Source organism: Haliotis rufescens, unplaced genomic scaffold (genome assembly GCF_023055435.1).
Source record: "Haliotis rufescens isolate VD_foot unplaced genomic scaffold, xgHalRufe1.0.p SCAF_2, whole genome shotgun sequence".
Lineage (NCBI taxonomy): Eukaryota > Metazoa > Mollusca > Gastropoda > Lepetellida > Haliotidae > Haliotis > Haliotis rufescens.
Window position 1 is genome coordinate 75,963,859 of NW_025963890.1, and position 25,956 is coordinate 75,989,814.

The 25,956-nt window shown below is 37.6% G+C and overlaps 2 protein-coding genes across 2 annotated transcripts in view; both read left to right on the forward strand.

Annotated features, from left to right (window-relative positions):
* The window catches only part of LOC124147606 (multiple epidermal growth factor-like domains protein 11), a 28,686-nt gene extending 16,806 nt beyond the window's left edge, over positions 1–11,880 (forward strand). Inside the window, exons 9-12 of the mRNA XM_046518287.2 lie at positions 6,023–6,160; positions 9,108–9,245; positions 9,443–9,542; positions 9,657–11,880. Coding sequence (XP_046374243.1) covers positions 6,023–6,160; positions 9,108–9,245; positions 9,443–9,542; positions 9,657–9,855 — 575 coding nt within the window. The 3' untranslated portion in view covers positions 9,856–11,880. The remainder of the gene's footprint in view (positions 1–6,022; positions 6,161–9,107; positions 9,246–9,442; positions 9,543–9,656) is intronic.
* Positions 11,881–16,622: 4,742 nt separating this feature from the next.
* Positions 16,623–25,956, forward strand: part of LOC124147605 (receptor-type tyrosine-protein phosphatase epsilon-like) — an 88,015-nt gene continuing 78,681 nt past the window's right edge. The window contains exons 1-2 of the mRNA XM_048400593.1: positions 16,623–16,650; positions 17,096–17,203. Of these exons, the coding sequence (XP_048256550.1) occupies positions 16,638–16,650; positions 17,096–17,203 (121 nt within the window). The 5' untranslated portion in view covers positions 16,623–16,637. The remainder of the gene's footprint in view (positions 16,651–17,095; positions 17,204–25,956) is intronic.

A 25,956-nucleotide genomic window follows, 5' to 3' on the forward strand; every position in this document is an offset into this window, starting at 1 on the left:
CGAATTTATATTGCCTATTTTGCTCTTTCAAATTCTGATTTCTTCAAATCAAAAACATCAGTTTTATCTTCAAGCAAGGTTAAAGCATCATCATCCATTACCTCTTTGTCAACCAGGTGTGTAATTAAAACAATCTTGAAATCTGCCTTAAGCATACCTGATGTCGGACTTCTTTCGTTGAAGGGTGAGGAACAAATTCCTCTACACTAAACACCATAGTAATTGTTGGCTTCACACAATATTAGACAATAAAATGTTTACAAGCCCCAAATCTCTGTTATTTGTCGATTCCCAAATTGAAACAATATGTTAACCCAGAAATCTGTATGTAAAATAATTGGTATGAAATCAACAAACAACCAACATTTGTTGAACTATCAATAATTGTATTACAAAATTCACTTGTTTGGTTAGAGTGGCAGTACAATATTTAGCTACATTATATTATATGACGACAGTGGTCAGTATCAAATACACAAATACAGTGTAGAAAGAAAAGTCAGTGAAAAAAGTATATTCACCCAGCGTCGAAAGTCAAACTTCCGAGATAGGCCTTGACAGGAAATTCGGGGTGATGAGTGTTCTTCACAGGAAAGCTGGTTTTAGATGTAATGAAATGTGTGAAAGAAGAGGTACGCTCTTGTCCCCTTACATACAGTCTAACTAGCTACTGGAATTTCAAGACGGTGCCATCACAACATGGCACTATTCTTAGACTATTCTACGCTGTCTTATATAAATCGGGGTTAGAAAAGCACTGGTTGTATAACGAGAGGCTGTCGCTGTCTAAACTAGAATAACCACTAAACGGAATAGCAAGAGAGTAGCCTTTTAGCGATTGTCACGATCATTGCAAAATAATAGATAAAAAATCCATGAATTTAAAATTGTACAAGGAAACATATATAGGAAACACATCGTAGGAATAAATTCCTATTATATTACGTTCACGACATTAGTTCTGGAGTTTTCAAAGTAAAATTTAATATATATGTTTCTGTGATTTCATGTAATGGTGATTCTAAATATAAAATATTGGTTGATATTGTTTGACAAACAGTTGTACACACCGTCCATTGTGATAATTCTACTTAAGGATGTTTGTTTAGTCAATTGGCATGCGTTCATTGTAAACAAGGATCATTAGTGTGAAAGGATTACTAAGTTTGTCATCCAGTAAAATGCACTTCCACGATTAGCATAATTAGAACAGAGTTTGTAATTGGGTACATCCGGACTCCAGTTAATCAAGGCAGCTACATCAGTTGAGAGTGTGAACAACTGGAGAAGAGGCGAGCAACTCAATGTGATTAATGAATTGGTGGAATTTTAATAAATAAACGAACGCCTGTCGCAAAAATGCATTCGAACATTGAACACGCACAATCGCAGATTTCTATGGTACATTTGAGGGTGAACGTGAACGAAGCCGTGCAGGATGCCTAACAGCGAGCTCAGGTGAGTTTATTAATGATGATATTTTTATTCATTCATAGATATGGCGATCATGAGCGCTGACGCTATATGTGTTCGCAATAGAACATTTGGAAGACTAGACACATATTGATTCACTATATGACTACATCAAATCCAGTATTTGTGTAATGCAACAGGTTTAAAGCATTCAAAATTGTGCATTATTATAAAATACAATGCGTGTCGCTTCGTCTCCCATGTAAAATACATTAATTATTTGTTTTAAATATAATTTAATATTACTATGAGTTTTACATTATAACTAAAATTATGGAGTCTTGCATGTCGAGCCAACAAACTATTGTACATATTATTCACATTGGAATTTCTGTTTACTGTGTTTGCGGTGGGGTCCAGACAATTCCCCAAAGGGACAATTCCAAATACTACTGCGTAAAATATTAATGCTGATTTGGAGAAAATTACCAAATGGATGAAAGTAAGTACAATTGAATCCAGAGAAAACAGAAGCTTTCTATTTTACGTTAAATTAAAGTCTTCCCAAGTGCAAAACCTAATCTTAAAATGAAAGGAATTTATATTTATGACTTTGGGAATAATATTTCAGTCAGATTCTGATATTGACGAGTTTAAAAGGAAATCCCTATGATTAATTGCCTTAGAAGTCTTAGATACCTTTCTGGTGTCCACCGCCGTAAACCATACTCACTCACTCAGTTAAATAACTCCTTTCACATAAATCGTTAGAAGTTATGAACAAGCATATAATGCCCATATTTGGGATAATTGTACCAAGAGCAAGAATTAATCCTAGAATGTTTACACTAAGATTCATTCCGGACGCTGAAATATTGCCGATGAGACGTTAAATTTTAACTCACTCACTCAATACGGACTATACGAACTATTTGTGGGGCGATAAGGGGTACAGGCCACGAGAAAATATATAGAGAAACTAACACAGCCATTACACCTTTTTACAAGATGGAAAACATCTTTGCTGTTAGTAATTACATTTATAGAAATCAAACCAATATACAGGCTATATGTTGTAGAACAGAATGCTTTGCCAAGTTATTCCTACCTGATATCATTAATAATTGGAATAGTCATCTGATATAGAGGATTGTTCAACTTGGACAGTGTGACTTATATACAGTTAAGCCATGATACCAGATTTTGTCACATAATCCTTTATCGCCTCGGACTCGGTTGTAGTGATTTAAACTTCCATCGGCTTAAAAGACAATATATTAACAAACAATTCGCCTTTCTATTCTTAAGTCTAAGTGAGTTTATATTCAGTGGTTTAATTTGTCAATTGAAATCGGTCCATGTACATCCTACGTTCGGGTGAATTTGCACTAATGTTATAACTTAAGAATTAATTCATATTTTAAGACACGTATTAAGTATTATACAGTTAAATAGCTTTTCTTAGTAATTGAACACCTTCCATCGACCGCACCAAACTGTTGACCAATCGTTTTTCATGTATTCTACGTCAAATAAGATCAGAACACGTGTATAATTACAACATCCCCAGGATACCAATAACAACGAAATGTACAAATTAACAAACATGACCAACATTATTATTTCATGATAATGTAGGTGCCATGCATGTAATTATAGCTATATAAACATATGTTTAATTATTCAGTTTGTGTGAAGTCGGTCATAAATACAAGAAACAGTTGATTCTGAAATTCTTTAATCATGTACTTTTAAGTATATTTTCCCAATATTATGTTATCCCCCAAAAGGCAATTATATTCATGTTATATTTATCAGGCAATTTTTTAATACGAATTACGTAACATTTATGCTACTTTGATTTTATAAGACCAATGTTGATGTTACAGATTCAGGGACCGATATTTAGGTTCATTGCATGTCATAAAAGTGCCGGGACATAATGTGGTGGCAATACATTCTCTAATTAACACCTGTCACAAAGGGACGGGCCATTTGGGTTTGTCCTCAGGGAATGTGTTATGCAATTTGTGTATTCACGAAATAACATTCAACAAGTCGGGTGATTTAGGATTGATGCATTTGTACTTCATATAAATAAATGAATTACATTATTTTCTTAATCGTGTGCGAAATACGCATAATGTCGGAAAGCGCAAGTTAAATCCCCAAATACTGACTTCGTTCCTAAATAAATCACAACCCTCACTTATAATTGTATCACTTTAAATTTTAATGATGTAAATCACGTATCTGTCACTTTTTAATGTGGAATACGTCAGTCACTCAACCAGTTCCACTATTATTTTCCCAAAAGATCAAAGATGAAAAACAGTTATCAAGATTTAATTTCCATATCGTTAGATATATTTAATCTTAACATTGAAACATCTTCATGTATATTCTGTATTGAATGACATTAGATATATGTATATGCTCCTATACCGCCGCTGGTGTCTAAATTTGCGAGAATTAAACATTTAGTTTGCATCCAACCATGCGCGTCCCAAATTATACAGCGTCAAGCTTTCAGAACTCCAAATAAGTTTTCCAAAGTAGAAATTAAGCAAAATGAATATTTATCAAGTTTCCTTTTGCTAGAACATATGCATGCTGTTATGGTTTTTAAAAAAAAAAATCTTCGTTCTCTCTGTTGTTAACAATATTAAAACAACAAGTACTATAAAATATAATACGGAAATATATTACATATCATTTACGCATCCGGCTGCTCACAAAACAATGCTATTAAACATTATTTGTGTCCCAGGGACTGAATACCAATTAGACCAAGCCAGCTCTACAGATACTGACTCTCTCAAAGACAGCAAGCTACATTATACACTTAATTGAAAACTGTAATCTCAAACATATCAAATGCTACTTCAACACTTTATCATATACTTAGCAGTTGTATAGTCTGTAAAATTGAAATTAATCCTCTATTAGTTTACAGTGATGATTCTTGCAGGCTATATAATGCAGGCACGGCCCGTTATGTATCATTCAATCTTGATCTTTCTCACTTCCCTATAAAGGCATAATGATCGATAATTTCTTCTGTTGCAGTGTGAAATGATAATTTATTGTGAGTAAGGCTAATCCCTTTCTCCAGACATAAATTGATCACTCACCAACAACTGACAAGGGATTACTCCTCGTTAAGGCAATACTAAGTGATACAATATACTGCAGATTAATTAACTAATTAAGGGTTAAATGAGATTGTTTACTCAGAGTGTGATGTAATCCGTTTGATGTCGAATTACAAAGAGTGAATCTTCAAAAAGGGTAAGCATACCCAACACTACCAGTAGCACCTGGCATTCCCAAATAGTGTTGTTCTAATACATCAAGCTATAATACTGACACGTTGCTTAAGGGTTATCGGAATAAATTTGAATTTGATTTTCACATATTCTCCTCCATTGCTCATGAGCATATACATGGATATACATACATATGCATTATAAATTTGAAATGCAATTGTAAATAAAGTTGTTGTTTTTCTTCAGAAGAGTCGTAACCGAGTCTTCGGGATACGCCATCGCAACCTTCCCGTCCAGAAGAAACAGAGGTACGAGGACGCATTAAAGATAGCTCAGTTGATGCCCTCCGAGGAAAGTAACTATGACGAAGACGGCATAAAGATTTTTTACAGTACGACCAAAGAACTGCGAGTCGACGGAACTGCAGATGGCGAAGAGGCTCGCAGATGAGACATACATTAAGAAGCTGGACAGTACAGCAGCTTTCCCTAAGGCAAGACGTGTCCGTTGACCACCATCCAAAAACACATTCCCTGACATGAAAAAGGATATGTCATGGGTCAATACCGAGTATGGAATCCCGTGGTGTTGTGTGGTGTGGTGTGGTGTGGTGTGGTGTGGTGTGGTGTGTGTAACGTAATATATGTGGGTGGGTCAGTGACTGATTTTGCGGATGTGTGTGTTCGTTGTACTTCTATGGGGGGGGGGGGGGGGTGATGCGTATTTTGTCTCAAAAGCCAAAATGGTTGGTTGTTTAAATAGTGACTCTTTAATAAACTATTCTTCTTCTTCTTCTTTTTGTTCATTGTCAAGATGCTGTGTATTACTTCCCAGACTGCTGACATGTGTGATCATTTTTTATCTTCAAATATCACGATGTGCCCACTGATACCGATATGTTGATTGCCTGATTGTTTAGAACTATCAGTTGCGATATGTTATATGATTGCTTTGTATAACATAGGCATGCTGTTCACTTTCATTGGGACTGGATGCTTTGCACAACAGCGATAGTATCTCACTGTTAATTATCTTTTTATCAATTGCATTTACATAAGTAAAGAACATATCAATTTAATCTGAATACGTCAATGTGTCAATTTCTTGTTCTAAAAAGTACAGGTATAAGTATTCATATGTATTTGTAAGAATTTTGTGTGATTCTGGATGGATGGGTGCTGACTGTAAAGATGGTGAGTCATTGAAATGAATAATAAGTATACGAGTGAGTGAATAAAAAAATAATTTGGTCTAAATACACTTTTCACTTTCTCTAGAATAGGCACATTAAAGATTATAGGAAATATAAGTAATATCATATCTCCACCATCTTATTCCAGAATGTGATTCCCAACATTATGGATCAAATTGTCTCGGCGTATGTTTCTCCAGACACTGTGTAGGGAACTCTTTGTGTAACTCAACAGGGGTCTGTGACAGTGGATGTGAGACTGGGTGGACACTGGCTGACTGTACAGGTAATTACATAATGTCACTGATGCCACTCATAGGGCAACTCGCCATTTTATATCTTTGAATCGTTTTCAATAAAATAGGTTGGGTAATTTATATTACAAAATACGTTTTCATGTCTCACACGTTCTTTGAAATATAAACGATATAAATGACATGACATAAATAGACGGAATTCTTGGCAACTACCTCTTAATATACTTGATATATACAGAATATGCGTTTGCGCAGCAGGTCTCGAAACTAGGTTTTAAAGGGCAGTAATTATGTACACTATAATGACTGGTTTTTGACGCTCAAAGTCAAAGCAAAATTGAATGATTTTTTGAGGAAATGAGCTGAATATAAGGATTGATTAAATGAGGGATGGAGAGATGACGAGAAAAAAAATAATTTTGATTCCAAAAATGGACAATGTATAAAGAAAGAAAACGGACTCTGCATGACGCATGGTTTGTTCAATGAAGAAGTCAGGCAAAAGATATGTTTGATATATGTATTTAAAGGAATGTAACGAGTACCAAATTAAATTGTCGCAAATAACAAAAGGAACTACTCAACGAAACCTACAATTATTCAATATATACACAATTGCGAATACAATCTAGCAAACGAACATGCATGTGGCAAAGCCAAAGAGATGTCTCTCACAATTAACCGACATGTCCGAATAGATCATAAGTATGAGACGGACCAGTCTCAGCTTTCAAAAACAAAAGTCTCCAACTCTCACCCGTGGTTTTTATTCAGGGTGTTTTCTCCTATTTTAATAATGAACTGTAAGTCATCCGCCAGCAGCCATGCCATGAGAGGCGAGCTTCTATTTCTCAAATGCTTTCAATCAGGCTTTTACTTCTCTTCGACAAACTGGACTGACGCGTACACACTTCCGCTTCTGAACAAGAATTGAAGGTTGGAAGGGTGTGTTTGGTCATGCGATGACCATAAAGGCATATATAAAACTATATCCTTGTAAATGTAGCTATGTGTCACTGGATCGGGAGGGAGGTGTTACTTAGAAGTGAGGATACTAGTGACCGTGCGTGTGAGATTACCAAAACACAACAGATAATGTTTTTCTCACACTTCTGAGAAAATATGACCGAATTCACAAAATGGAGAGGGGCAAAAAAACCTTAGTGTTCGCTAATGACACCTCAGAAAGGCGCAAAATACTTTCCAAAATCAGTTTGAAGAGCACCAGTATCAATCAAAACTGCAATGTGTTTAACATTGGAACTGTACTCCTCTCTCACAATAAAAGATATTAGCCGAACCACAAAAAGGCTGTAAAGTGACATCCACAAAAGAATTTGGGGAAGAATTACTGTTTCTTGAAAGCGAGCTTTCTTCTCTTAGAAAACATATTCCCTGGCTTGCGGCAATATCTACAAGTAGGAGGTTCTGACGAAGTCTGCAGTAGAACTTGACTTTTTGTCAACAAATTCAGAACCAGACTGCCTGTAAGTTTCCAATTAAAAAGACTTCAAAACTGCAGCCAAAAAAACAACCTGATAATCAGAACTCGTATCAATAGGTAATGCAGAATATGCTTTCTGAGATTTCCCCATAAAAAACTTTGCAACAGCATGGTCCACTGATTTTGAGGTCAAACTGTTAGCCACCTTTTCAAAATGTTGGAAATACTTTTCAACATCACGTTCAGAGAACGTTTGTATTTGTAAGAATTTTTAAAAATGTTCTTGCGCCTGTTGTACATTACATTTATGGTCGTAGTTTGTTGACTTTGCTAACAATATTAGACTGAGCCCCAAGAAATGTTTTGAACATTTGATTGCATTTTAAGAAATTTTGTGCCGTTTGGACAATATTCATACCAACAAATGTAACAGTGGCAAAAATAAAGAAAACAAAGATGGCGGATGTAAAATTTCGGAGTTAAATCATTACTTTTAAAAAATCGGGAATAGTTTCTGCGCACCCGGCTACCTGGGTTCCAGCCATTAATCCTTAAGTCCACTTTTGCCTACAGTTACTATTGCCTACAAATAAATAAAACAGTGTGGAATAATGCCTACACAATGAAAACAACATACCCATGCTAGGAATGAACTCTTTGAAATTTCTTTGAAATCATCAAATATCTGCTGGTGTATATACTATAAGAACTAATGCAATGATGCAGAAATGATGCACTGAGTGATATACATATATGAATGACATTGGCTACACATTAACCAAAATGCATAACACAAACACAACAATTCAGAAAAATAACACTACATGAAAACCACGTGTTCAGCGTTGTCAGTTGGCAACTGCCCAACTGTTACGGTGAGTTGCCATTGAACGATTTGGCGGTGGCAGCGTACGCGTACACACTAGTAAAGAAATCTTGTCCAAGTGCAAGCCAACTTAACGGCTCAGTGCCATTGTGATGAAATACTACAGGCCCACCTTATTCCAGAATTGAAACATGTTGACTCATCTGTTAACATGCAAGTGCTTATCTACATGGATCCATACTCTCATTTCTTTCATGGTGATAAGGCAGTACTCGCCCTAATGGTGGACACACTGAACTCGTACTGTTGTTTGGTTTGCAATTTGCCATCACTCATCAGACACACATATAGAAGTGTGTTGCGCCCAACCACAAAAGACATGCTTATTCGTTCCTATTAAATCCAAAACATTTACAGACACTTCATATATTGCCAGACATAAGCATTTTTTTAGTATGCCTTTAGGTTTGTTTAAGTACTAGTGACACTAATAATGATGAAGTCTTCAGTTATACTGCTGAACTTATGTAGATGTTTTTAAGTTTTGTAAAAATGCCAGTATTTGTTGTAAATCACTGTATAACACTGCTGGTTCTATTAAACAGCAACAAAAGACATGACATGATATGTCCTAACTGAAACATGTCTCAATTTACTTCTCTGTCATACCTTTTCATCACTTAATACCTGAACTGAAAATCTTCAGAATGCAAACCTGGAACCTTTGGGCCTGACTGTTCTCGTTGTGGACACTGTGACGTCACGTGTAATGATGGAGATGGACGCTGTCCAGGAGAATGTCTGGATGGCTTTATCGGTGACCGATGTGATATAGATGTCAGAGGTTCGAATCCAATTTAGGTCTTTTTCCTCTACAATCAGGTTTTAGATCCGCATTAACGTTGCTATGTATTATGCATTAAGTATATGATCAAACAAACGTTTTATTCACTGTGATTTTAGATACGTTGGCATATACGTTTATATCTATTCACAGTACATGTTAAGCACCAGACTAATGTGACTTTGTATCTTATCCAGTGTCTCCTGTTACAAGTGGTGTCATTGGCGGAGCCTTAGTCATGGCTGTAATGCTGTGTCTGAATACTGGGTTGATGATCTTTCTGTGGAAATCTGGAAGGTAACTTTTCATAACATTTTGTATTATTAAATAACAGAGTACTGGTTTTGAAGTCTTTCCTTGTGGGATGAGCACGAGCATCTATTATATTTCTACAATACTTCTACTGTTCAGACTGAAACGGACACCCCTAACTGGCACACCACCCACAGAGGTGAGAGAGACAAACACAGGCGACACTGGAGAGATTCCTGCTCCTGCGCTCTCTCCTGGCATGAATGGGGACGACTATACTGAGTTGAATGAGGTCACCAGGGAGAGAGAGCAGTCACTTTATGATGTCATTCAGAACAATGTATATGAAAATAATTAAATCTGAGTAAAGTCTTCTATGTGTGCTGTGACGTACGCATCATGTTCACAAAGCATCATGTTCTGTCTAGAAGTACACATCAAGGTATATATATTAGGTGATAACATGGAATATTGTGATCCCGTCTCATATATGATCTAACTACCTTGGTTTTAGTTTTACCCCCCTTTTTGGTAGTTTGTACATATTATATGTAGCGTTGTGGAGCCCTTGAGGTTAGCACAATATACATATGACGATCATTGTGATTTATATGCGTTATGTCACTACTAAACAAGAATTAAATCATTTTCCATATTTCATATTTTATGCAATTAAGCTACACATGTTTCGTATTTAAATTAGGTTAGTCAAATATATGACATTTCCATACTTATGTTACTGAAAGTGCAAATCAACAACTCTTACTGTGAATATGGTGAATAGTGCAGTAGTGGGCAATATCGGCTACCAGTACTTAAGGTTACACAGTCAAAACGCTGACATGAAGTAAACAGCTCTCAGATCAGTAAGTAAGATGTACGTTTTTGTATCTTCTGTTGCACCACAGATTCAATAAGACACTAAGGACACACAATTCCGATACAATGTTAGCCAGGCTAACAATTTTATGTCTAACAGGTTTTTTTTAAGGAATAACTATGATGGTGTTACATGCTGAGTTCTTAAGTTCAGATGTGCAGGGTGTCTTTTGTGTGGCAGTATATGCATTACACAGGGCAATAATGTTTGTTTTGGTATCACGCCTCAATATTCAAGCTCTATGACGGGGGTATGTGAATAAAGTGGCTGATATTATGAGCATCTATATCAGCGATTGGGATATGATGACATGTATCAACCAAATCTGTGAGTCTGACCACCCGATCCCGTTAGACGCCTCGTAGGATAAGCACGAGTTGCTGAAGCCCAATTCTTCATGACGAATAACTTATCAAAGCAGTATAAGAATCACGTTGAATACAAAAAGATTTATCTAAAAATCGACTTCACTCATGTTCTTGTGTCAATGTTTTATCACCATCTTACCAATACTTTCTTTCACTGTATTAAGTTGTACCACCGAAGTTGTATCAACTGCAGGTTGTGAATAAATATGTTTAGTTAACAAAAGAACTTCAGAGGAACCATTAGCAATTGAATGAAATAATGAAACTTGATGTTATAACTTTTGTTTTTCGCACGTCTGAGTCTCTCGACTCAGTGGCTTGTTTTGTCCTTAAAATATTTGAATGTTTACAGACAGTCAATGTTTCATTTTTCTAGGTTTTGTGAGGACAAATATACTTTCTACATTTATAGTTTCTCATTCACTGTTTATATGCAAGCTATTGAATAAGATGCAGGGACACTCAGATACATCATGATTATGGTAGACACCATTCATAAAGAGAACGGTAAGGACGTTAGGTAAACATGTATTCAAGCAAGTGGTGGTATAAACAAAGGAGAGGCGAGAAGGAAGCAGAAAGTATTAAATTGATGTCACGAAAATTGCAGTCTTTACAATAGTTCACATACGCGACTTTAAAGGAACGTGCACACTCTCTGTTATATTTCTAAAGTGGTAAAAACAGTAGCATTGTGTAATCGTTCATGTTCCGCGCCTGTCAAATGCCCTAATAGAAGATATGGACCAGAATGTACACGGTCCTGCAGTTCCCACAACTGTAAATAATTTATAAAACGTCATCGGCAGATATGGAGAATAACCATGCTCGATTATCCGAAGAAACAAATTCCACTGGGCTAAATAGTGGTGATATTAATATGAATGGACAACTAAAAATATGTGACGACACCAGTTTTTCACGAAAAGGACAAGCATCTTCTGCCCTACCCGTAGCACCCGCCACTCACACAATTTGAGGAAAAGAGTATGACACCATACAGCAGTACCAGAAACATCATCATCTCAGTGTGGCGTCACTGGGTCCCGAGCAGCTGTATGCTGACTGCTGACTGCAGACATGTCTTGCCCAGATGGTGGTCACATCTGAAAAGGAAGTGTCAGTATTAACAGTGCCCTATAGTAAAAAGGCACAAGTCGCCCTTTGCACAATGAGAGAAAAGGGGTAACGTGAAGAGTTACCTCCCCTAGACTAGTGTACAGGCTTTGACAAAGTTGTAACTCAATTGTAATTTCTTTGAGAACAATAATAAGTATTGTTTACGGAAGCATTGAGAAGACTATTCCAATGAATGAGGAGTAATCAATGTTTTACATGTTTTGATATAATCAAATTATCATGTCCATACGCTCATTATATATGTCCTGTTAAGGATAACGCTGAACTTGTTTATTTGTTTTTCGGGTGTGTTGTTTGGTACATAGAGTTGGACATACTGGCTGATTAGGTTTTGATTTACGTTCATGCGAATTACCATCCAACCGCCATTCGTAAAGTAGTTTTGGTCCTCTAGATGTGTGTTCTACACCCCCGGTATTGGTAGGACAAGTTTACGTTTGTAACAGGTGGCACCCACTTTTTATACTAGAATTGACGTGAGGAAAGGTGACATAGAGTGTAACGTCGCGTTTCAGATTAGTGCAATGATAACAGCGACCTGTATGCATATGTATATGTGTGTTGTGTGTAGATGTGTGTGTGTGTGTGCGTGTGTGGCTAGTTCTAGTACACACAGCATACTAACACTGATCTTTCGCTTCCGCTAAACAAAGATCTGAGGACATGCCATTAGGGGTCACGTCAGAACGACCTTTCATCTGACCAATCAGAGCGTCGCTTTCCAGATCCTGAATGTGACAGTCGGAATGTGATTTTTAATCATGCAACCTCAAACTTTACCAACGATATTTGGTATTCTAACGATAGTTACAGGCTTAACGACTGAATCCATACAGTCTAGACCATATATTAGCCATTCCAGAATGTTTTTTTGTTCAGGTCTGAAATTTTTACCCGAGAATTTGTCAAAATATGTTTCGAAACGTAGTCGCCAATTTAAAATTAGTGCCGTAAAGCACGTGAAATCTGCCTTCTGATTGGCTAATATCGACTTCTTGTCAGTCATTCCATTGGTTGGTCAAAGCTCGCGCAAGGTCGGTCTGAGGTGACTCGTAATTGGGTGTCCTCAGATCTTTGTTTAGCGGTATAGAAAACTAAGATCAGATTTTAATGGGATTGAGATTCATCGAACTGTTTGTTCTGAATTGGACAGTGTATTTTAGAAACGGATGTTCTTAAACCGGATTTGCTGGAGCCATTGAAATTTCTTTCCTAAAGCCACTGTATCTGTGTGACTATTTTCCCAAACCGGAAATTGTACGATGTAACCGGTAGTGGGTATAACTCTCTTATTAAACCAACTGTAAACATATGATTTTCTTGTTTAGTACTAAACAGGCATGTAATTCCTGTACCAAATAGATTTCATTACATTCGACATTATGTCATAAAAGTGGAATGTATACCTCACGAGTCAAAGCCCACGAACCAACGACCTAATCTCGATGCGCATGCAGCTCGAGTGGCACTCTTGTATAAAGTGTATTTGCAGGTGTACACTCTTATGGTTCAGAAGTACCAAAAACCCAAATGTCAACAACCCATTGGACATGGGAGACATTAGCTATATTCTGGTCACACAGCATTTAGTACACTGCTTATTAGGGGGGGGGGGGTAGCCTTGTGGTCAAAGCGTTCGCTCGTCACGTCGAAGACCCAGGTTCGATTCCCGACATGGGTACAATGTGTGAAGCCCATTTCTGGTGTCCCCCGCCTTGATATTGCTGGAATATTGCTAAAAGCGGCGTAAAACCAAACACACTCACTCACTCACATTGTAACAAAAGGTCTATGGTATATTCTACTCACCACGACACACTGAATCTACACAGAGATATTTGCCAATGCGTGGTCTACATGTACATGTGACAGGAGCTGTCTGACGATAAAACATTGCATGATCTATATGATTTACTCTGTACACGATGAATTGCAGTGTACACATGACATTATATTGATACATGTATATTACCCAACATGAAACAAACTTCTGCAACTCCTGTCACTAAATGTACCCAACCCCTCTATCCTCTAACTGCAATGTTAGATTGATCTCACTGCAACAGTAACTTGTGGGTCATCAGACACATGTTGCTTCGTGGATATATTCCACTCTTCTACAACACATAATGAATAATGGTAATACAACTGCGGTTTCATTTCAGAAAATAACGCTTTTTGAGGTAAATAAATAAAGTGCAGTCTGTATCACAAATCAACGGCCACTTTGAATGAAAGCACACACTGAAGGTCTGAGGGTTTTTATGTGGATTAAACATCACATCATCAATTAAACGGAGGGGGTAGTCTCGATGGATATAAATCCTTTAAAATCCTGACGTATCGACTATTGGGAAGTCTGGAATGGGGCCTGGTCAATTTCATCAGAGAGCTACTTGACACATTTCAGTAAACGACTAACACATACCTGAAGCGTTTCTTCAAAAACCTCTCCTCACAATTTGAGAATCTGTAACGATGTGTAATACATTTTTTGTTTCCCACAGAAGGTGTCTCTTTCAATATCAAAATAACAATTAATATGCAATAGTAATTATCTATAAGATAATTCACACTTGAAAATAGACCTATTGCATGTTCAGATAAAACAATTACAACACTTGCAATTATATCCTTACTCAGCATTCATTTAACGCTCACTCAACATACCTGTGAATTATAACAATTCGGATGTTTGATGACAGATTGTTCGACATGGTGTGTGCTGGGTCAGTAACCCATGTAGCTTTTTTTGGAGGACAGACATGTAATCTGCCTCTACAACAATTGCAGGCATTGCGCGTGCCAGAGCACAGGATGTAGCTGACAGACAACACTAAGTTTGTACAACTACAACTTCAGACTGTGAAATAACTGGCTAGAAAGGTATGTTGTTAGTGACATAAATCATGAGTAATATAGAACAGACTACAGTCAAATTCAGCCTGCGACATAATGTAGTGCCAGAAGTTGATGACATTAAACAAGCCAGCTCCTCACAGCGAAGCTCCTTGTGACGAAGGTTTTCAAGCGCTGGGACTGTAAACATAAAGGGAGGTCACTCCATTACAAAGTTTCCATTCGCTTCTAAAAGAAAAACAACAACAACTAGCCACAACACCAATGCTCCCAACTGGTCTCCATGGGTATGTCTATTTCGTGCATATATATCCTGACAATGATGTCATCTTACCCGTGAAGATCCGGGGTAGAATAGATCGTTAGCAACCTGACTTGGTAGATACGTGTCATCGTATCCCAATTGCGTAGATGGATGCTAACGATGTCAATCACTGGATTGCCTGGTCAAAACTTGATCATTTACAGGTCGCTGTCATCAAAATGGAATATTGCTGAGTGCGGCATTAAACAACAAATAAACAAACAAACAAACAAACACAGTGGTATTATCACTGAGGACATGGCACAAGATTGCATGTTGGTTATTGACATTTAAATGCATTAAAATATCTGAAATCCACTTTAAGTAGCTGCAATGTAAAAGACATTTATTTACATAATATGGTATTAACAGTAAAGACAATATAAACTTTAACGACAAACGTAGTTTCAAATAAACAGAGTTCCATGTTTATATTTCCTGTATTTTAAATGTATATAAAGTTATCCAGAATGTGGGTTGATAATGTCTATATTCTGAGGACCTCTTTTCGTCGTTAGGCTAACCACACTTCATTGAATATGAAGTGATGAATAATGCCATACAATTTTCTGATTGGATACAGTTGTCACATCTTCTGTCGAAAATGTCATTCTGGCTACTAAATGACAATAAACATCATGAAGTTTGCTGCTTTATAGTTTATACCGAGAGAGCTAATGATGTACACTTCACTTGCATCCGGGGATATTTTAACGTCAGTTCCATTCAGTTATTGATGCTCACTCGCAAATTATTTACGGCAGTGCCCATATATATATTTGTAATATAAATTGTAATATGTAAGTCTTACACAATTATTCGAGTTTCAAAAGCATCAGACGCAAATCAGGCACGCATGCAAGTTACAATTCAAGTTGAATCTGAGTGTTCACACACAATTAATACAATAACACAAACCATGGATTCAGTGTAGGTGAAATAGAATGGTTGTTTTTAGGATTTAGGTCAGTGCCAAATAATTGGATGTTTTTTGGAAATACCATTGTGTGAGTGAAATACAACACAATAGAAGTTTCGGCAAACCGCTGCTTAATACTCAACGCGGTTATGAGAACGTAATGGGAGTCAGACATGATGTATGAGACATTATCGGGATGTGCATGAAGAACAGGAATAGGAAAAATATGGCTGTTAAAATGACTCTCCTGCTGGTATATACTTGTCTCCGTTAGTACGGCTAAAGTTGGTTGGTTGGTTGGTTGGTTGGTTGGTTGGTTGTTTAACGCAGTATTCCAGCTATATTGTATATGACGGCGGTCAGTAAATAATCGAGTCTTACCCGAAAATCCAGTGATTGATATCATGAGCATCGATCCACGCATTTGGGATCGATGACATGCATCAACCAAGTCAGCGAGCCTGACCACCCGATCCTGTTAGTCGCCGTTTACGGTAAGCATGGGTAATAAGTTATAAGATACCATATGTATCATAATGTAAGTCTGACGTATCTAAAACTGAACTGTAGTATTGTCTCAATACACAGACATCTTGAATATTGAAAGTACTGCAAAGTCCTTTACAAGAGTAATCAATCTGAATGGGAGAAAAGCAATATGCAATGTTGAATGTGTGTTCAAGGTAAAAGTATGATGGTCGTTTGTGTACATAGGTGTGTATGTTGAGAGATGGATATAACATGCTACATTAACATTAATGCCAGCACTAAATGTAAGAGAAATTCCACAATTCAATCATGAAACTGTCATACTTTTATTTAGACAACTAAATATAAGGCTGATTACTTGCAACTATGCTGTATTTATCTCGGATTTATATGGAACCCGATTGCAAGATAGCAAACACACACAGCGATGGATTCAACAAAAACATACAAAGGTTTGCAACAGGAAAAAGATAACACTAGTTTAGCCTATTGTCCGTCCCTTGTTCAACTTTTTTCTTCACATTGTCAACAATGCACGTAAACAATACGTTATCCTCAGATACATTCTGAAACATTATTCATGCATTGCGTTCAAAATAACTTGTCCTCATACAAGGAAAGTGTGGTTTGCATATTCAGTCGCTGTGAAAGTACAGGCGTGGTACTCCAACTCCTGCCAGTTCAACATGGCGGTTGTCAGGTTACTCCGGGTGGTGGTGCTGGCTGGGTGGATGCAACTGTTATTGGGTAAGTTGTCCTTGGATTGTGATTATAATGTTTACATACTGTTTCATCTTTAAGCTGCAGTTGCATTTTGTAGAAGGGATATTATCTGAAATCATTGTATTATAGGTGGTATGTGAAACATTAGAAATAAATGATATAACAATAAATGTAGTTTCAAATACACTTAGTTTCATTTTCGTATCGTGATGTTTAACAAATTTTGGGCTCAAGAAATTGAAGTCACACATTGTATCCATGTTTGGGGTCGCCCAAACGCTTTTGCCACCTGTATTTAGGTCCACATTTAATCGATAATATGATCACACACGACAAACACCGTGTACCGGATCCTTTGTATACTTTTTATGAGAAAATATGCAGGACATGCAGCACTTCGGACTTTCCTCCCACAAAACATGATCCATAACAGATAAATGGGCCCAGGGCTCGAACTCAGTCCCAACAATTGTAAAATATCGTAGTAGCCTGACATTTCATTATCAGCTGTTCCATGTATGATAGAAATACTATTAGTCACACATCAACAACACATACAACACATATACAGAGACAAGTTTAAACCTCGGTTAGATACGAACCTGCAACATCTTGTTTGTAATCCTTCATGCTACCACTTGTTTTAGGGAGATTGTTGACGTTAGAATCATTGTCTTCAGTATCTTAGCTTGCTAACATTGTACTAATTATTACACCGAACACGTGTATATATATATATATATATATATATATATATATATATATATATATATATATATTATATATATATATATATGTGTGTGTGTGTGTGTGTGTGTGTGTGTGTGTATTTGTGTGTGTGTGTGTGTGTATTTGTGTGTGTATGTGTGTGTGTATTTGTGTATGTGTGTATTTGTGTGTGTGTGTGTGTGTGTGTGTGTGTGTGTGTGTGTGTGTGTGTGTGTGTGTGTGTGTGTGTGTGTGTGTGTGTGTGTGTGTGTGTGTGTGTATTCATTTAAAGTTGACACGATATACGCCCTTTCGCACTGAATTTTACGATCATACGTTTTTTTCACGAGACACTGACAGACTACTTTCACATTCTTGGGGTACCCCTGGGAATTCTCAAGCACGTATACACTCATACAGAAGCGTTCTTTCTGATCATTTAGACTCTTTGATCTTGAACTCAGGGTCGAACTTAGTATATATTTAGAAACGTCAGATAGTTTGACTGCATGATCGTTCACGAATATCCTCGCTACGACCAATCCTTGTGAACTGAATGAAGAAAGGCACATCCCAGCTGTCGTAGTATTGACTTGATCCGTGTCTAGGCTGACAATGACATCATACAGCAATCTCTATATTTACCTTGATCTTTTATCACCTTTCAATGATCGACCAATGGATCAATGATGACTAAAACATGTAACCGCCACAGGTTCATTAACAACTTAATGAAATCTCTCCCGTCACGTTTGTTCTGTGGGCAACATTTTGTAATTGATGTAAATGTATTACGACACGCTGTCATTGTGACTTACTGAGGTTGTTCTTAACAGACCTTTCTCATCTTATGGTGGTACTATTTGAATACATGTGTTGTGTCAGATGCTTTTGAAGAGCAAGTTGTGCATGGATACGCGAATATAACCTCTTGTTTTAGGAACTATTTTATTCCGCGATACAGTTGGTTGTTGTATGGCTGTCTGGGGAAACATGAAGTCACACGTACTTCAGATAGTAACGTCTTATATTAAATGCAACTGAAACGAGCTGTCTGAAACTTCCCATGCAAATACTATCTTTAAAACATCAACGCCAGAGAATAACCAGTCTGAACTATCCACCGAACGAAAGATGTAAAGTGTAAAAAGCAAATAAAGGATGTCATGAGCGGGTCACTGAAAATAAGTGATGACACCAGGTGTTCGGGAAAAGGATAAGAGTTGGTATGTCTTCTGTTCCCCACCATAAGGATGAAGTTGAGGGATTCTCTTGGCTACTTTGTATAACTCATTACAAGACAAGATAACGAATGAACAACCCTGAAATAATTACACTTGATAGACTGAATGGAAGTCTAGTTTAAAGGGTACAGGCAAATTATACTGAACAGTTACAAGATCGACTGATAATAACAAAAACTATCTCAACTGAAGCTGTGGAGCTGAATAGGGAATGGGGTGGAATGTTCACGCGAAAAATGACCTACACCATTCGCCTCTGTTTGAATACAACACATTCATGATTGTACCTGAAGCATTCTTCCCCTGTGAGAGGCTTTGAATACCTCAATAACTCATTTTCAAAGGAGAAATTGAAAGCAGTACAATTGTTGTGTTGCTAGAATGATCGATTATTGTGTACTAACTCAGAATGTGTGCAGTGGGCGTTACACTAGGCTTAGTTTGTCGGGGTATTGCACTTCCTGGTTGTTCAACAATGAGGGTGTCTGGATGTTTGTGTTAGTAGTGTTACTGAGCTGGATACAGCTGGCTTCGGGAGAGTATCAGATTAGTGTATGCCAGTGACATATAAATTAGGCACTGAAAGCTAGCTATTGCATTTGCTTTGCTAAGACCCAATAGTTTATAATATAAGGCCTTTGCAAAGGCATCCTTTGCACAATCGAGTTTTAATTCTATATTTACTTTCGGTTTGATTCTAATATTTGTTTCTTAATATTAACGTTTGAATTAATTACTCAGTATTTGTATGCCGAACTCTTTGGCAGAGTACCGACGACTGTTTATCAATAAGGTGACTGACTGTTCAATCTTTTTGGGTCGGTGGGATAGCCATGTTTTGACAATATTGGCTCATGCCATCGAGTCTTCATGTTCGAGGCAACAGTAAGACCTGTCAGTTAATTTATACTTCGTTTGTGATGATTGTGTATTACTTGAAATAAGTGACACATATGCTGACTTCAGCAACGGAACATGTTGGGTAATGTATTGGAGGCATTGCATTGTGTCAGTACTGTAACGAAATGGTGTCAGCTTTAGAACGATATAATTACAGCAAAAGCAGCACACTTTGCATTATTCATTCTTAAAGATACCAGGGCCCTTTTCCTTTTTATTTAAAGTCTATCTGAAATGCTCAATAGCACAATGGTATAGTATTTCCAATACAGAATCAGTACGTGGAACAAACAATATCAAAATCAGTGATTTGATAAACTTATTAATTCTTTCAGTTAATTGAGAAAACACAAACACATTTAACACTGATTAAGTTTGACTCGGTTGACAGTGATATTACTGAAGAAACTACAGATGCAACAGGGGATTATAACACGTGTACATAATATTTTGGATCTGACAAACAAGAACTCAATATACCCATGAAGGAAAGTTATTTAATTGATTCATTCATAAACTGAAACACCCGTTTGAGGGTCTAGTCCAGGACTTTATTTTAGAAACAGCAGGATGGTGTGATGATCAGTCAAAATGTGCATTCTGTATTGATTTGATATTGCTGAAATAAGGAAATGGTTATTTCAGGAACATGCGATCCATTCAGAATTATATGAATGCACTTGGGAAACAGATGAGCACCCCTTGAGATAATGAATTATTACATGTGAATAACTGTAATTGCAATGATAATTACACAAAGAGGTGAAAGGTCATGTTAGAACTCACCATGGCATGCACGTGAAGGATGCCACTCCCGGAAATACAGTACATGTATGTACAGGCATCAAATTTTGGTATTTGATCCCGCTGACTTGCTATGTTGAATAATTCCCTGTGAACATGACACGCAGTAGGATATCACAGATGCAGAAACGAGAAATGATCGGAATACATTCCATAGGGTTGACTTTCAATTGACATCCATCGGGCGTCACCTAGGCTACAGCTCCACAGTCATCACGCAATTGGTGTGAAGACATTGTCTAACCAGTACTGTGACAGAGCTGCCACGGTCATAACGGTGTCATGTGAGGTCACATCGCGGAGACAGGAAAACGCGTCCTGTCCCGTGTGTCCAGCAGAACATTACAGAACCTCTTGAGAGCAGCAGGAGCAGCAGGAATGGCGTCCAGTCATTAAATCCCCTTAGCGACAGGGGTTTCTTTTTGGCATGCTGTTCAGCAAAAGTCTGAGAAACTGGCACAAAATACATTGGTCGGACGGAAGCAGGTTCCTCCTCTATATCCCAAAAGGACGACAGGATTTGGAGGCTCGGGAAGTTTCGGGGCAATCCTTTGTAAGTGGAACATACAGCTCAATCAACATCAGAAACAAAAAGCAGACTCCTTCAACCTCAAAATCAGACAATACATCAGCAACCTCGGACAATATCACAACATCCATCAGATTAGTTTTGTTTGTTGAATGAAAATCGACATGGTTGCTCGTAGCTGTGCCATTTATGAAACCATTCATATCAACTTTGTCAGGTCACTCGATTATAAAAACATTTTAAATAATAGGAACAATAATTCTCATTGCATTTCCCCCCTAAGTTTGAGGCATCAAGAATATCATATTGTGGCTATTGTGTCGTTCGACGTGTGGGTGATCAAGACCGCTTTAAAAATGTTGTCATCAAATATTTTCTTAGATAAGTCATACCGAGACTCTGTAGATGTCTTACTTTGTTTGATTAACATGTCATTACACTAAGATAAACGCTGCAGGGATTCCGGGAAAGCATTGATCCCCAGGACCGTCGCTTGGCATTAGAGGAGACACAAATGGACAGGGGGATGAGGCTCGCTGACTTGCTTTAATGAGTGGCTTCGTACCCAGACTTCGTACCCAGACTTACAATACCTCTAATTGAATTATAATACAACTGGCTTTCCAAGATTTGCTAAATCCAAATAAAGCAATATCAAAGTGCAATCTATTACCTTGGTTCATCAGGTGCCTGTTGGCATGGTACAAACATCAAATACACAATGTCTAATCAAAACAAAACACATCAAGTAAAGGAAAAGTGAAGTCAACATAGCAGCTCTGTCGATTTTATCACTTCAAATTCAACAACTTCGGAGCATGAGTCGTATTACGCTCTTTGAAATCTTTGTAGGAAGAGCATGCCCGATTGTATCTCAAAAGTTGTGAAATATAAAAAACAAAGGCTTCGGATGCTGGAATATTGCTTGACATGAAGGGGAAGTTAAATATTTATATATATTGAGAGAGTGTTTGGTAACTCTGAATCTTTATGCATAGATATAAGTATGAAACAGATGAGGCGGTCTCACTGATCTCCTTTACTTCTAGTTCAGGTGGGTAAATCCGTGGAAGTGAGTTGGCTATTTGATTGTTATTGAACGATATCAGATCATCAATATACCTGAAGCCTCAGTTAAGCATCTTGGCCAAATTACCTTGTTTTGACTTTACCAATCCGAACAGAAATTCCGATTCATATGCATAAAGAAACAGATCCGCAAGGAAGGGAGTACAATTGGTGCCCGTGCCCATGGGGATGCATACTTTTGTCTAAATGTCTTACCCCCATATTTTACATAGATGTTGTCAATGACGACTTCAGGCATTTCACATATTATTTTCTTGATAAACTTCAGATGACATTTCCTTTTCATTTTTCACACATTATCCTGAAACTCTGAATATAGATACGTAACTGTATCTGTGTTACCATGTTTTATAACAAAGGTCCCATGGATCACGGAATGAAGTTTTTCAGTGTGCCTTGGATTTGGTGGTACATTTGCTAGACCCAGCAATATATCTCTCTTTGTACTATGATATATTAAGAAAGTGAAAGTGATATAAATGTAAACAGCTTTGAGCATGGTTGTTCACGTATGCATACTTCTGTACAACCAAAACTGAGAGATGAAGGTGAAGGAAGTGAGGAAGTTGTGCCTGAATGTGACCTCACTTTGAAACCACGTGATGTGTCCATAATAGCATGTAGCATGCAGGTCAACTTCATTCTCATGAACATACGCTCACAATATATGTTTTGTTAATGATAGTAACAAACGAGTTTATGTTTGCTTGCTGTTATTTGGTACGTGACATCCTCAGAAAATTGAAGTGGTAACATCATTCATTAAATAGTCTGCGTCTATGTGTACTTATGTTTGCAAGAGTGAGCACTAACTAGAGGTGAAGTAAGACGAGGTAGAATGGTGTTAAACGTCGCATTCAAGATGGATGCACTTATATATTGATGTGTAAGCGTGCGCGCCTGTGCGTGTGCGTGTGCGTGTGCGTGTGCGTGTGCGTGTTCGTGGCTGCTTGTACGGCCCCAGGCTGCCAACAATAACACACACAGCAGAAGTCAATAGGTCACCCTGGTAGGTAAGAGGTTTGAGGTGAACGAAGGCGGGAAGTGCTGTGATGAACAATTTTCTTTGAAGTATATTATGTAACTGGATACATATGTACGTCTGTATCTACATGAGGGCTTTGGTTTCACACAATCTACATGTACCACAAGACGGACGTAATGGCATATGATGTAGCATGATATCCACTCAACACAAGTATATTCGCTGTTGCACGATCTACAGGGGCTAGAAAATGATATAGATATCGCAGGATCTATGATTTACTTTGTACCTATATGTAGGTACATGATGTAATGCCGTGTATTATGCATATGTTGGTATATCACCCGGCATGAAACACACTTCAAACAAACTTAGGCTTTTCTCACGAGTGCAGATCTGTAACGAAGTAGCATGCGTTGTGTGAAGGCTCGTTTCTCGTGTCTCTGCTCTTTCTCAGAGATATGTGCAGCACATCAGGTAATATGCCCGGCGTAGTTAATTTCACCTGGAAGTAAAAGACAGAAAAAAACTTATTACATACTAACCAGCAACTCTATAGGATTTGTCCTTTTAAAGTATCTTTCTATGTACACTACCTACCTGCTTTACTGTAGCCCTTGGCGGTGTGATCAGTGCAGCATGTTTTGCATATGTTTTTAACGGGTGTCACCGGTTGGCAGGATAAGCTCATCTTTGCGTGAACAACCGATGTGATCACTACTTGAGTTGTGAATCATAAACACATGCTTATGACACAGTCGGAATTGTACAATGGACTGTGCTAAAAGTTTTCATATTTTTTTATAATCATAGTATACAGGACAATATTATTAAGTGTTGCTGCACACACGATTACTCTGTTGTGATGCGATGATGCCACGAAATTAGCACAATCCCCAAGCGCTGGAAGAATTGTGCAACTGGTATTCGAGACTCGAGCTGTTTACTACTGAAATGTAACGTAGCGCTCCATATCCTGGTCTGTCAAAGGTAATTGTGTGTTATTTGGTATAAAGGAAATACATACATAGCTTTGTCGCCTGTGGTGAAGCGATACGCTGTATACAATGTATAAATAGACAATAGTAGTTTTGTGTTTAAAGTGAATGTAAATAATATTTCCTAACTGATACGTCGCCATGGCTGACCGCACGTGACCTGGACGGAAGATATCCTGCTACCACTGTTGTGATGTTAACCTCACAGCGAGTCAATGAGTCACATGCATGACGTTGGAGGATTATGTAGGAAGTATTATCTGTTCATAGAATGATAAGCTGTTGATACGCAACCTTACTGTTTTACATTGTACCCCTAGATTGATCAAAACGGTGTCGCCTGACATATCTGCATAGAACACGTATCTCATGAAGTCTCACGGCCCTACGTCTCGTCAGACAAGGATATGATGTATCTGAGGATATGTGACAGGGCAAATAAGCGACAGAAGGATATTGAAAACTTAACACGTTGTTTGTTGAGAGGAGAAATGTGTCTATTAATAATCAAGTTGTTTGAATCGAAAATGTCGACCCCACGGGCCACCATTTAAATATATAGAAATACAATGTTAATACTCAGAAGCAACATGTGTCATGTAATATCTCATCATATGGGATAGGGATTGTTTAGTTATAGACCTCGAGCCAATATCAACATATAGATCCAAACGTATAATAAAGGAATAAGTATCATCGCATATTGAGATTCCTGACCAGTAAGTGACAGTGATTTGACAACTTTCTTCCATTACTTATCGCTTTTGGTTTCCCTTATTAACTTTTACTCATGCACGGAGAGAGAGTCCGGACATTTCCTCGAAGCCATGGGCGGCCATCTAGCCTAGCTCCTTGTGTTAATTTGATACTTGTATATAACTGAACAGTGGTCAATCTGTCTACCCAGTAAACGAAGATCAGTATCTCCTCCATTGAACACATGGTGCCCTGATCCAGGTTGATAACTTTCTCATCTCTGTTGGAATAATATGTTTGAATGCACAAACCACGCCCGCTGTCCATTTCAAGGATTTTTGAAGAATGAAACATCTTTGTAAATATAACTGATGATAGATATTTAGGTAAGGTTGAATAAATATACTTCGATTTATATGAGTCTGCCTAAATGTATATGACATGCTGAAGTTTTATGCCACCTGTTCACGAATGCAGTAGCGCACACATGCTAAACGTACAAAGGTATAACCTCATGAAAACCGTTGGGCAAAAATACAACACAGCATAGCATCGGGGTTGGTGGAATCAAATGCCCAACTATCAACTGTCAACTGTAATATTCAGAGTCATCTATAATATTCAGAGTAAGAAGTATGACGAAAAGTCACGATCATGCAATTTACCATTAACTTGACTGGGGGTGATTATATGGGTGTAATATGGTCAGGACAGTAAAGCAACATCAGTTAACATAATAGGAGGTGTGAAATGAACCATATAGTTAATCAGATTAGATTATTAAATACCTTAAAACAACCAATCTTCAGTTGGTTTGTTGATCT